Source organism: Carettochelys insculpta, chromosome 6 (genome assembly GCF_033958435.1).
Source record: "Carettochelys insculpta isolate YL-2023 chromosome 6, ASM3395843v1, whole genome shotgun sequence".
NCBI classification, from domain to species: domain Eukaryota; kingdom Metazoa; phylum Chordata; order Testudines; family Carettochelyidae; genus Carettochelys; species Carettochelys insculpta.
The window spans coordinates 111,738,461-111,751,738 of NC_134142.1; the positions used below are offsets into that span (position 1 = coordinate 111,738,461).

General features: G+C 41.0%; 1 protein-coding gene across 1 annotated transcript in view; it reads right to left on the reverse strand.

Moving 5' to 3' along the window:
- MUC5AC (mucin 5AC, oligomeric mucus/gel-forming) overlaps nucleotides 1-13,278 on the reverse strand; it is a 152,976-nt gene that overhangs the window by 1,539 nt on the left and 138,159 nt on the right. The window contains exons 37-48 of the mRNA XM_074998547.1: nucleotides 12,643-12,821; nucleotides 11,847-11,916; nucleotides 10,673-10,773; nucleotides 9,295-9,329; nucleotides 7,019-7,196; nucleotides 6,104-6,208; nucleotides 5,867-5,907; nucleotides 5,318-5,440; nucleotides 5,133-5,231; nucleotides 2,407-2,535; nucleotides 1,241-1,298; nucleotides 503-608 (exon numbers count right to left, since the gene is read on the reverse strand). Coding sequence (XP_074854648.1) covers nucleotides 503-608; nucleotides 1,241-1,298; nucleotides 2,407-2,535; nucleotides 5,133-5,231; nucleotides 5,318-5,440; nucleotides 5,867-5,907; nucleotides 6,104-6,208; nucleotides 7,019-7,196; nucleotides 9,295-9,329; nucleotides 10,673-10,773; nucleotides 11,847-11,916; nucleotides 12,643-12,821 — 1,224 coding nt within the window. The remainder of the gene's footprint in view (nucleotides 1-502; nucleotides 609-1,240; nucleotides 1,299-2,406; nucleotides 2,536-5,132; nucleotides 5,232-5,317; nucleotides 5,441-5,866; nucleotides 5,908-6,103; nucleotides 6,209-7,018; nucleotides 7,197-9,294; nucleotides 9,330-10,672; nucleotides 10,774-11,846; nucleotides 11,917-12,642; nucleotides 12,822-13,278) is intronic.

The following is a 13,278-nucleotide window of genomic DNA, read 5'->3' on the forward strand; positions in this document are numbered from 1 at the left end:
ACTGCATTGGGACTGTTTGTGGAAGAGGTTGTGGCTGCATGTACAAGTGGCAAGATCTGACCCTATCACCCAAAGAGCTCAAAATATTTTACGAAGGTGCTTACATTTATTATGTACCTTTTACAGGTGGAGAAATGGAGATATAGTGCAGCTAAATGACTTAGTCAAGGTCACACTTTGTCAATACACAAATGATGTCCAGAATGAGACTAGTGACCTAATTTTTAAAAGGGCAAGAGCTCAAGTCAGAGGGTCAGACATTAAAGGCATTTGTCACTGTACCACCAAGCTTCCATTTGGTAAAAGCTGCTAGATCTTAAAGTGATTAACATCTCATAGCACAGAAGGTGTCAGAAATTCAAGTCAACACAGCAGAAAAAAACATCTGCTTATTAGGTGGATATTGGATATATTAAAAATGCATAATTTTCTCCCTGCCACCAGAAAGGCACAAGGACAATCATACATAAGGAAAGTGAGCAATGAGCTTGCAGCCACTTACATTGAAGAAGTATTACAGTTGCCATTGCAGTATGTTAGTTCAACAGGCGCAGAAGACTGACATTTCCCGTGTCTGATGACCGTAGTGGTAGTATGCAGTCCACAATCTGGATCATCAGTAAAAAGGGAAAAATGGATAATGTTCATATCTACCATATGCAATTATTGATAGAAAACTGAGGGGGGTGGAGCTAAATGGGGGAGATATGACTTTGTGTGTTTACCTGTTTTTATTATATATGGCCAAATTCTCACTCTTGCTGCTTTTATTTTCAAGGAAGAGTGAAGGCTCCCCTTTCCTTAAGTACTAGTGCACAGCCCAGACTGAATTGTTTCAGTGGTAGTGTTTAAAAGCATGGCCAGCGTTCATAATTGGTTTGTCACTCTATCCTTTGAAGAGAACATGTCCAGGTATACTGGAGAGTGACCATGATCATCTCCCTTCCACATAAAGGCTAACATCTAGCAATAGGGAGGGAGAAGCACATACTATACATTTTCAGAGGAACCGTACTGTGTGCTAGGAATATTCTTTTCCCAGCCACTCCTTGTTCCCCTCTCTTGTCCCAGCAGAAAGCAGTTTGCTTAAATTTACCCAACATAGGCATAATGAATGGTTCAGAGCACCTCTGCTCAGCCATTATGTCTGCTCACCTGCCACCCAATGTGGCAAATATGCTTTAAGGCACTAATTAGACCACCTATTTTGTATTTGCACCACAAAAGTAGCTTGACTTACTTATAAGTTTTGACCGACATATTTTGCAGCAGCCATCTTCTGTTACTCTGATGTCAGCCTGTAATGCAGAAACATGGGAAATTGACTAAGAATTGGAGTGTACATACTAACCCTGGGGGCTTTCCCTGCAACCCCGGATTCCTTGGTGCCAGCAAGAGATGTGCATCAAGATAAATGCAGGTTTGAAGCAGGGCTGGTGGAGTTTGATGGTACCAGAGAATGGTAATGTCTGTATCCATATACCATTAATAGGCATTTCCTTACAGCCTGGTGTTAAGTGGTACTCCTTTTCTACCCTTGGGGTTAAGTATTCCAATATTGTATAAATTAACCCAACTTTTAAATAGTGCATGTTGCAGATACATTACATTCTGAGCAACTGAAGTTAGAGCTTTGCAAGTTAGGAATTAAACTAGCATTGATCAACTAATGTGGAAGGTCAATTTCTGTTATGTAATTCTAGGTACGCCATTAGCATAGCTAGAACTGACATACCAGAATCAACTTACCTAGTGTAGATCGGTGCACCTCAAGTTTGCACTGAAGTCCCTTACTCCACACAATAGCATGGAGTACCGGGGTTGATGGCTGAGCCCGGAGAGATCAATTTTGCCATTCCCTAAGAACCCTGCACAATCAAACTTAAGAAGATAGATAGACTGCACCACGGTCGATCGTCCAGAAAATATAGATTCAACCCTAGTCAATAAAACATGGGCTTTCCACCTATGCAGCCCTGGTTCAATCCAATGCAAAATCCTGATTTCCCCCATCAAAATAAAGTGATCTCCTTCACCTTGTTCCCCCCCTTCAAAATAATGAACTCTTCTTCACTTTGCTTAGTCTCATTGGATGGGATTTTTAAAAGCACCTACGTGACTTAGGAGTACAAATCCAATTAACTTTCAGTGGAACTTATGCTCCTGTATCACTTGCCACTTTTGAAAATCCCACTTCTCTTTATGTGTTCTGCCCTATACTCAATATTTTATAATTCAGTGCAGAACAAGACGTTGATTCAAGTTAAATTCCAGGGGATCGTAGGCTATCATTGGCATTACGTCCCATATAATATCTTGGTTCAGGTATGGTTTTTGGAGACAGTAGTCCTATCCTTCACCAGGACAACAAACATGAGAATTAGAGGAATATTTAGTTGTACTTACTGGGTTGCAATCTTCTGGGTTCAACAATGGACAGACTTTCCTTAGAGTGACAGGAACAAACTGATCCTCAATTTCTTCACATTTATAGAAGGTACAGTTATCACCAGGTTCATGCCAGACTTCTCCAACCTGTAAGTAATTAACATTTGTAAAAAGTTAATAGAAATCTACATATTATTTCTTTAAAAATCCTTTTTTCCTACTATCTACCATGCTGTGATACTTTTGCAAAAAGCTGATTTGTAGTCATCAAGAGCTAAGTCAGGAAGATCCTGTTGAGGGCTTTTGTAATGTTAATGATCATGAGCAGCTGATGAAGTGAGTCTGTACTCACAAAAGCTCATGCTCAAAACTTTTCTGTTAGTCTATAAGGTGCCACAGGACCCTTTGTTGCTGTAATGTTAGTGTAACCCACATACCTTCTGGAGTAAGTGATCTCAGTGCCACTAGGTGGAAAAGTACATCATACCCATTAGGTATGTAGGTTACATTAGCAGCATAGCTACTATGGTCTAGGAATTAAAAATCAGTACACTAAAAGTGTGAGGTTATATTTCTACCTCTACATTTTTAACAACATTTTACTAAAGGATTCACCTATCCATATCCATTCAACTGCCTCGGAATTACTGTGAAGTGATAATTACACAATAAGAATAAGCAATACTGTGAAAAATGTAGACTGCACAGGTTGGTTTGGAAGGGAGACAAACTGGCTGTGAATGGTTTCATTGTTTTTCCATCTGTCATATTCTCAAATTTGCATAGGGATATACATATGTGGACTTGGTATTGAAGATGTCTGTCTTTCTGTAATGACCTGTTATGTACTGTGATGGGGTCAGGCCAGAGGGCTGCAGAAAAGTGATTGAAGGGAGATACATTAGCCCTAGACTGAGTAAGTTCCTGCTCGCAGAGTAAACTGGCAGGGGTTGATCCAGTATCAGAATGAACCTGCTAGAATGTATCAGGGCAATCAGGCCAATTAAAACACTTGGGCCATGTCTACACGTGCACGCTACTTCGAAGTAGCGGCGCCAACTTCGAAATAGCGCCCGTCATGGCTACACATGTTGGGCGCTATTACAAAGGTGAAATCGACGTTAGGCGGTGAGAAGTCGAAGCCGCTAACCCCATGAGGGGATGGGAATAGCGCCCTACTTCGAAGTTGAACGTTGAAGTAGGGCACGTGTAGACGATCTGTGTCCCGCACCATCGAAATAGCGGGGTCCGCCATGGCGGCCATCAGCTGAGGGGCTGAGAGATGCTCTCTCTCCAGCCCCTGCGGGGCTCTATGGTCAGCGTGTGCAGCAGCCCTTAGCCCAGGGCTTCTGGCTGCTGCTGTCGCAGCTGGGGATCCATGCTGCATGCACAGGGTCTGCAACCAGTTGTCGGCTCTGTGGATCTTGTGTTGTTTAGTGCAACTGTGTCTGGGAGGGGCCCTTTAAGGGAGCGGCTTGCTGTTGAGTCTGCCCTGTGACCCAGTCTGCAGCTGTTCCTTGCACCCTTATTTTGATGTGTGCTACTTTGGCGTGTAGACGTTCCCTCACAGCGCCTATTTCGATGTGGTGCTGCCCAATGTCGAAGTTGAACGTCGACGTTGCCAGACCTGGAGGATGTGTAGACATTATTCATCAAAATAGCTTATTTTGATGTCGCTACATCAATAAGCTATTTCGATGTAGCGTGCACGTGTAGACGTAGCCTTGGAGACAATTAGAAGGCTTGCAGACTCAAGGGAGACATTAATCAGGACAACTAGAGCCAATGAAGAACTAGCTGAGACTGGTTGTAAAAAGGCTTCTCTTCTGATAACTCCATGTTGGGTGAGGAGTGGAGGAGATAAAAAGCTGTGGAGAGTCTAAGAGGAGTCAGTACAATCAGGTACCAGAGGGAAGAGCCTGTGCTAAGGAGGGTGCTGGAGGCTGCTGCAGGGAAGTGGCCCAGGAAATCTTTACTATCACACAACTGAAATTTGAGTCACTGTAGGTAGCTGCTACCACAGCGCCCCTGGGCTGGAGCCCAGAGTAGAGGGCTGGCCTAGAATCCCCCATCCTCCATCCAGCACAGGAGAAGGACTGACTTAGTGGAGGGGTTTGTCTTGCCTGAATCATTTGTAGAGGCAGCAGAGACTAAGGAGTTTAGTTTTCTCTCTTTTCCCTGTACTGGCCAGTGATGAGAGAAACACAGCAAAATAACAGGCTGGTGTATAACCTGAGGGCTCGTGAGAGCTTCTGATGCAAATAATCCACCAAAAAGTGTGGGACCCACCAAGTTAGAGGAGGCGCTTTGACACAGCACAATGTAAAGATACTCACGTGCCATTCCTCTTGAGAAAATAAACAGTGGGGAAAGCCATACTACCATTCAAGCCAGTGTCAAAATTTCCAGTGACTTTGTTGACACCAGGATTTGTCACAGTAATATTATAAAGCTTGCAGTTGTAATTGGCCCTTAGTAGCCAGCTTCTGCCCCCATTATATAAGCATGACTCCTACGGAGAGCAACACAAGGTGTGTTTTCATACTGAGGGCAAAACCCAATCCAGTGTTTTTATCTACATTGCTTTTAACTTTCAATTCTGAAAGTTATCATTATTATCTCAGCAGCCCCCAGAAGCCTCAATCAGAATGGAAGTCCCATTGTGCTGGGTTCTAGCTAATACAAGAGAAGACACTGTGTGTGAGTGCGAGGACAGAAGAAGAAAACTTTAAAGCAGTGATTACCGGAAGCACATGAACGATGTCTTTTTCTGTCTTCACTATACAAGCTTCCTGAACACATTCACCACAGCACACTCCCTCTTTCCTCTTGTATACATAGCCCTGTTTATAAAGGAATATAAAAGTATTTGCACTGAGTGAAGGATGCTAATTTTTTCTCAGGCAGGTTTTTACATGGCAGCACTTACCATTGGGCACTTTGTGTCACATGGAATGGGTTGGCAGTCCACAATATTTCTCTGGCTCTCTGGCTCTACTTTAGCAGAGCAGATGCACTTTTCACAGGTACCACTTGGAATGACAGCTCCAGGCTAAAAAAAATCAAAAAGGAGGCTTGTTAGTAGTTAACAATAATGAATGGCTTTGTGAGCATATCTCATAAATAGCAAATACTGGGCTAACTTCTTTCCACACTGGAAAATTTGACCCACTCTATTTAACCAGACTCCCAATGTCAGTAATATGGGTACCCTATTTTTCTTGGTGAAAAGTCTTTACGCTTATGCAGAGGGTAATGGAATAATGTTTTTTGGTGAAGTAATGGCCTATGTTTAAGTCAGTCTTTGTGCAGCGAATGTACCTATCAGGCCCCTGTTAGAATTCTAAAATAATTTTTGCTCTATTATGTTGTTATGGTTATTTTGTGTTAATGTCACACCCTAGGAGGCCCAAACATGGGCCACTATGCTAGGCTCTGCACAATAATAAGTTTTAGCATAAATAACATATGTACATACCATGTAGAAAGTTCCATTGGTCATACAGCCTGGTACCAGCTCTGTAAGGAGAAAGAATAAAACCGTGTGATGTAAATGTAATTTTTTAAAAGAAGCAGAAAGACATGAAAAGCTATCAGTCAAATGTGGCGAGATGTAACAACAGAATGTAACTTGATCCCTCTGTGCTGCTCAGACTGCGTTCTTCAACTACTTAATAGGTGTGGATAATTCACAAAAGAAGAGCTTCACACTTACTACACTTGAAGATAGTACAACAATTTCCATTCTGTACTTCCGGGATTAACTCAAATCCTGGTGGACAGCTGTACACTGATTTGGGGCAGTAGCTTGTATTGCATCCTATATAACAGAAAACAGGAAACAAGGGATTCAATTTACTGAAGTACAGACGATCTACGTTGTATGAACAAAAGCTTCTTAAGTTTCTTCACACTCTGTGCCATAATTAGCACCACAGCTATGTGAACAAGCATGAGGATGACTTTGTCTAATGCATATCTTCTGCAGAACAACTAGAGGAACCTCCCTAAAACCTCATGTAAAGTTAACGAGCTTTATTCTTAACCTTACTTCTTAAAGCAAATAGTTTAAGGTTGTGGCTCAGAAGAGTGGATTAATGGAAACTTCTCTCTCCAGTCAGAGATAAATTTGATGGGAAAATTTTACAGGGTTTGGGAATCTGATGCCTTTCAGAAGTTCACAGAATATCTACTCCAACTTGTAAATGTTCTAGAGATTTTGTGAAATAGTTTAGAACTTCGAGTGACAGCAGGTTTTTTGTTGGGATCAGTTGGTGGTGATAGAGAGATTTTGTTGGTGGCAGTATTATTTACTTACTAGGGGCTGTAGAGTTTGTTTTCTTCCAACATGTAAAATAATTGAAAATTTCAAGTGACCCGTGGGGAGGCATGTTTTCCTTGTGTTGATGATACATGTTTTTTCTCTCTTGGAAATGAAATATATTTCTTTGGAAAGGTGACCAATTCAGACATTTTGCAAATGCTATGCAAAAAGTATGGGTGTTGTGATGTGACAAGCGGGCACAATATGAACAAAGCGAAATCCAAATTAAATATTGAACAGATGCCTCATAAATTCCCCATGACATATGCAGCATTTTCCACATGGAAGAGCAGAGAGAACTCTTACGGCATTCAGTCTGGACACAGCATGGGTCTTCGGGTTTCAGTGACTGGACAGGAACAAACCCTGGATTATCACAAGAGACTGGTGGAGTTGGTTGACATGGGTGCTTATTACACTGCACTGTAAGAGTGTAATTGTCACAGGAACAGTCTTGGCAATTGCTTTTCCACTGTTCTCCAGGCTGCAGGAGAAAAAAAGGTTGTTTAGAACAGAGTGAGAATATTTTCTTGAGTTCGTATGTTCATGGCTAAAGCTATGACGTGCAGCATTGGCATTATTCATAGAATCCTAGAATACTAGAACAGGTAGTCATCAAGTCCATGCCACTGCAGTAATGGCAGAAACAAGTGCCATCTGGACAAGCGCAGATGAATGTTTGTTAAACCTGCTTTTAAAATTTTCCAGTGATGGAGATTCTACAACCTCTCTAGGCACTTTATTCTGTTGCTTAACTATGCTGATAATTAGGGAGTTTGTCCTAATGTCCAACCTTAATTGCCCGTGCTGGTATTTAAGCCCATTACTTCTTGTCCTGTCCTGAAAGGTTAAGGAGAATAATTTTTCTCCCTCTTGCAACAATCTTTGAGGTATTGAGAATTATTATCATGTCCCCTCTCATCCTGATCTTCTCCATATTAAACCCAATTTTTTCAAACTTCCCTCATAAGTCATATTTTCTAGACATTTTAATAATTTTATAGCTCTTCTCTGGACCCTCTACAATATGTCCACATCTGTCCTGAAATATGGCACCCAGAACTGGACATCATACTCCAGCTGAGGCTTAAGCAGCACACAATTGAGCTGAGGAATTACTTCTCATGTCTTGCTTACAGCACTTTTGTTAATCTGTCCCAGAATGATGTGTGTGTTTTTTGGCAACTGTGTTACATTGTTGACTCATTTAACTTCTGGTCTGTTGTGACCCCCCTCTTCCCAACACCCTTCTGCAGTATTCCTTCCTAGACAATCATTTCTCATTTCATATATGTTAAACTGATTTGTTGCTTTGTAAGTGGAATACTTTGCATTTGTCCATATTGAATTGCATCTTATTTATCTCAGACTATTTCTCCAGTTTGTCCAGATCATTTCGAATTATAATTCTATTTTATCCTCTAGAGCACTTGAAATCCCTCCTAGCTCAATATCATCTGTAAACTTTATAAGTATACTTTCTATGCCATTATCTAAATCGTTGATGAAGATATTGAACAGAATTTGTCCCAAAACTAAACCCCATGAAACCCCACTTCTTATGCCCTTCCAGCATGACTGTGAGTGATTGATAACTACTCTCTGGGAGCATTTATCCAACCAGTTATGAATCCACCTTATACTAGCCCTGTCTAGGATGTATTTCCCTAGTTTGTTTGTAAAAAAATGTTGTGTGAGACTGTACCACATACCTTACTAAAGTCTAGGTATACTACATCTAATGCTTTCTCCTCATCCTCAAGGCTTGATATCCTATCAGAGAGAGCTATCAGTTTGATTTGATATGATTTGTTCTTGACATATCTACGGTAACTGTTACTTATCTCCTGCTTATCTTCCAGAATGTTTGCAAATGGATTTCTTAATTATTTGCTCCATTATCTTTTCTGGCACAGAAGCTAATCTGACTAGTTTGTTATTTCTAGACTAATCTTAGAAGGGAATCTCAAACTCTGAAAACTGTAAGAAGAAGACTCCAAATGTTATTTTCAGTATTCAACTATGTTTTCTTGCATAAATCTATTAATTCCTTGTTGTTGCATGATGCATACAAGAAATATAACTGAAAGAGCAGAGGAACACCCAAGTCTGTTCTGAAAGCATAACAAAATTCTCATATTAGTAACGGCATATGTCGGGTTATAAAATGGGTCTTGTAGAAACTACATGGTTAAAGAACTGGGACTGCAAAGTTTGCTAGCTATTACTAAATTTTCCTCATGCAGACCTTCATTGCTAATAAACTTTGTATGCCAAATTCCAGAAAATAAAGGAAACCAATATGCTGGTCTGCTAGGACTGCTATTTGGCCTTCTTTATTTTCAGAGTGTAATGGAAAGATTAGAAATAGAACTCATTATCTATAATTTAGATACTCATACAATTATTCTGGGTCCCAGAATTCAGACAGATTGAATAGGGACACAAATTTTCCAAAAATAAATATTCCTCAAAATCTGTTGAAATGTTTGGGAAATCCCATGTTTATAAACTCCAAATGTTGCTTCAGAAAACCAGTCTATACCTGGTAAAAAAAAAAAAATCCTGATTGCAATACTCACGAATTTGGGTAGACCTTCTGGTCCTGGACAGAAATCTGAAAAAAATGAAAGGATAGTTATTAACGGAGGTGGGTCAGGCTACTGCAAATGGAAACAGCCTGTTGATATATCCCAGAAGAAGAGGAGTGACAGATTCAGGCAGGCACTGATGCAATACTTCAGAGATGAAAGGTGGGCAAATTTTCAGATAAATACTGAAAACTACACAGCAGAAGTATGTTTTGGTCAGTTTGAATGTTTCACAAGTTCTCAATGCACTGAGGACACACTTTAAAATAAAAATAACCAATGAGATGGGTGCAAGGAACATGGCAGAACAAATGTAACATATTAGCTTTTCACTTCAGAATGTAACAGCCATAATGAGTCGTACAAGTAAAATGAATTCTCAGCGCAGTGATCAGTGCAAACTGAGACACACCTAAAAATGACCAAGCTGGTAATTATGGTTATTAGTCTGTGCTGAGAACAGGCAGAGCACTGAAAAAGGGCAAGTGTTACAGGCATTGAGGTGCTTTGACTCTGTGATGGGAGAGAATCTTGCCAGGGCCATAGCAGCAATACATCTGCATTCTCAAGCTTTATTAGTTATTTGGTTTCATAACCAGTAATAGATCACAATATTCAGAATTTTTATAAAACTGTCAGGAGCCCAACTGATCACACATTGAAACCAGTGGAAAGACATACTGGCTGTGTCTACATTAGCCAAAAACTTCGAAATGGCCATGCAAATGGCCATTTCGAAGTTTACTAATGAAGAGCTGAAATACATGTTCAGCACCTCATTAGCATGCGGGCAACCGCAGCACTTCGAAATTGACACAGCTTGCCACCGCGTGGCTCGTCCAGATGGGGCTGCTTTTTGAAAGACCACGGCTACTTTGAAGTCTCCTTATTCCTATGTGCTCATGGGAATAAGGGGACTTCGAAGTAGGTGGGGTCCTTTCGAAAAGAAGCCCCATCTGGACGAGCTGCACGGTAGCTAGCCGTGTCAATTTCGAAGTGCCATGGCCGCCCGCATGCTAATGAGGCACTGAATATGTATTTCAGCACTTCATTAGTAAACATTGAAATGGCCATTTGCATGGCCATTTCGAAGTTTTTGGCTAGTGTAGACACGGCCACTGATTTCAGTGGACATTAGATCACATTCTAGATAAATAAGAACAGTACTTATATAGAATTTTTCATTAGTAGATCTCAATGAGCTTTGCAAAGGAGAACTATTATTATTCCCAGTTTGCAGATGGGAAGACTAAGAAATAAAGAGACTTTCCCAGTGTCAGTGGTAGAGAGGGAAATTGAACTCATGCCATCTCTTTCCCAGTCCAGAGCCGTATCTACTCCTAAAGTTTAAAAAAAAAATCATACTTACCACAGCTAGGGACACAGATACCACTGTTTTTATTGACAAGAATTTTTTCTTCAGGGCAGAAACATCCTTCAGTTAGGCCAGTGCCGTTGTGTTGAACAGCCCTGGAGTAGAAAGAGGCATGTTGGTGTACAGATCTCTTACAGTCAAACAGCCAGGTAACCCAGGCAGAAGCTCATATTTAGATGATGGATACATATGAAGAGGGAAAATAGTTTGTTTCTTTAAAGAAGCAATAGGATTTCAGATTAAATTCTTTATTAATTAATAGATCTGGTGAATAACAATGCATTTCATTCATGAGAAATGCCAGAATTCACCAGATGAATGATTTACTATTGATAATTTGACCAGCTCCGCTTATAAGCTGCGTCTACACGTGCACGCTACTTCGAAGTAGCGGCAGTAACTTCGAAATAGCGCCCGTCACGTCTACACGTGTTGGGCGCTATTTCGAAGTTGAAATCGACGTTAGGCGGCGAGACGTCGAAGTCGCTAACCCCATGAGGGGATGGGAATAGCGCCCTACTTCGACGTTCAACATCGAAGTAGGGACGTGTAGACGATCCGCGTCCCGCAACATCGAAATAGCGGGGTCCTCCATGGCGGCCATCAGCTGGGGGGTTGAGAGATACTCTCTCTCTAGCCCTTGCGGGGCTCTGTGGTCACCGTGGGCAGCAGCCCTTAGCCCAGGGCTTCTGGCTGCTGCTGCTGCAGCTGGGGGTCCGTGCTGCATATACAGGGTCTGCAACTAGTTGTTGGCTCTGTGTATCTTGCACTGTTTAATGAAAGTGTGTCTGGGAGGGGCCCTTTAAGGGAGCGACTTGCTGTTGAGTCCGCCCCGTGACCCTGTCTGCAGCTGTGCCTGGCTCCCTTATTTCGATGTGTGCTACTTTGCCGTGTAGACGTTCCCTCGCTGTGCCTATTTCGATGTTGGGCTGAGCAACGTCGAAGTTGAACATCGACGTTGCCAGCCCTGGAGGACGTGTAGATGTTATTCATCGAAATAGCCTATTTCGATGTCGCAACATCGAAATAAGCTATTTCGAAGTTGGGTGCACGTGTAGACGTAGCCATAAAGTGGCAAAAATCCACTAAGTGGATTTTTTTACCAAGTGGCAAAAATCCATAAGGACTCATTGAATTAAATGGTTTGCTTTAATGTTCATTTCAATACCTTGAATCACAAGTAGCCGGATTAAGAGGCCCACATGGTTTAAACACTTTGCCAGCTGGACACTTATATGCTGTTAGACAAGGGGAAAATATAAGAAGGTTAAAAAGATCAGAGATTGCATTTCAGTTTGGATTCTATTTTGTAGAAAGAGATCCCATTCATCTAAGTTCCCAAGCTTTTAAGCAATCTTTCCAATCCCTCCCCTTACTCATTCTGGCTTTCTATCAATAGGACACTCACTAAAACAGTGAATAAGGACCAAGGGCTTGTGTAAGTTGGGATGTAAGAATTTTAATTTATTGCTTCGTTTCCCCTCATCATTTCCCATGAGTAACTTTCCATTCCTTTCTTCCTCTCACTGAAATCTCATATTAGTCTTCCTAATGAGCAAGCAGGTGCTATAATGAAGCAAATTAGTAATTTACCCTTTCACAAAACACATCTGTCTAGATTCTGGTCTCATTGATACCTGTGTAAATCCACAGTAGCTTCAGTTGCTTCACTGGAGCTATGATGGATTTACATTGGTCTGAAATGAGACTCTGACTTTTCCAGTCTCATCTCTGTGATACTTCATGCTGACAACAATTTGTGAATTAGGTATTTAAAGTTTGTTCCAAATTTGGATCATCTGATTAAACTGGCCATATTCTATCCACTAAACCACTGAGACAGGCCTGTTCACATTTTCAGAGTGAGAAATACATTGAGTAAGCAAGAAATGCAGGACCAACTTACTGAACAAGCGCACAATGATTTCATTAACAAATATATTAGTTAATGTTGCCATACTTACGGCATTTGCCTTTGGTCTCTCCCCTCCAGTCAATACAAAGACCTTTAGCAGCACAGAGAGAGGCGTATATCTCCAAGCTGGAACACTGCATGGATGCGTTGTTAATGTAACATGCATCAAAAACACAGCCCTTGTAAAAATCTTGTGGTGGTATCACCTTGTGGCATTCTTCAAAGACTCTTTAAACACAACAAAGAAGGAGCAAAAAATTTAATTTCCTGCTGTTTCTATGCAAAAACTCTTCTTGTTAAAGAAGAACATCATAGTGTGAAGATATTGTCCTTCTCCTTTGAGATGAGTTTCTGATAAAAATTTAACTCAGCATTATTCTAAAATGGGGCACAAATGTGGGGAAAAGACTCCAGAATGGAAAAGTGCAAATGTCTGAAACCATCATGTAGAATATTTTTTGTGCAATGTACACACATTTTAGATTTTGTTTTATGTGGCAAGAAATCTCTTTCATAAACCAGACTTATCAGGCATCTTCCAAATGTGAAGTCATGTCATAGAATCATAGAATCATAGCAAAATAGATCTGGAAGATACCTAAAAAAGCCATCGAGTCCAGCTCCCTGCTGTAAGCAGGACCAAACCCATCAGATCAGCCGCACCAGAGCTTTGTTGAGGCGAGAC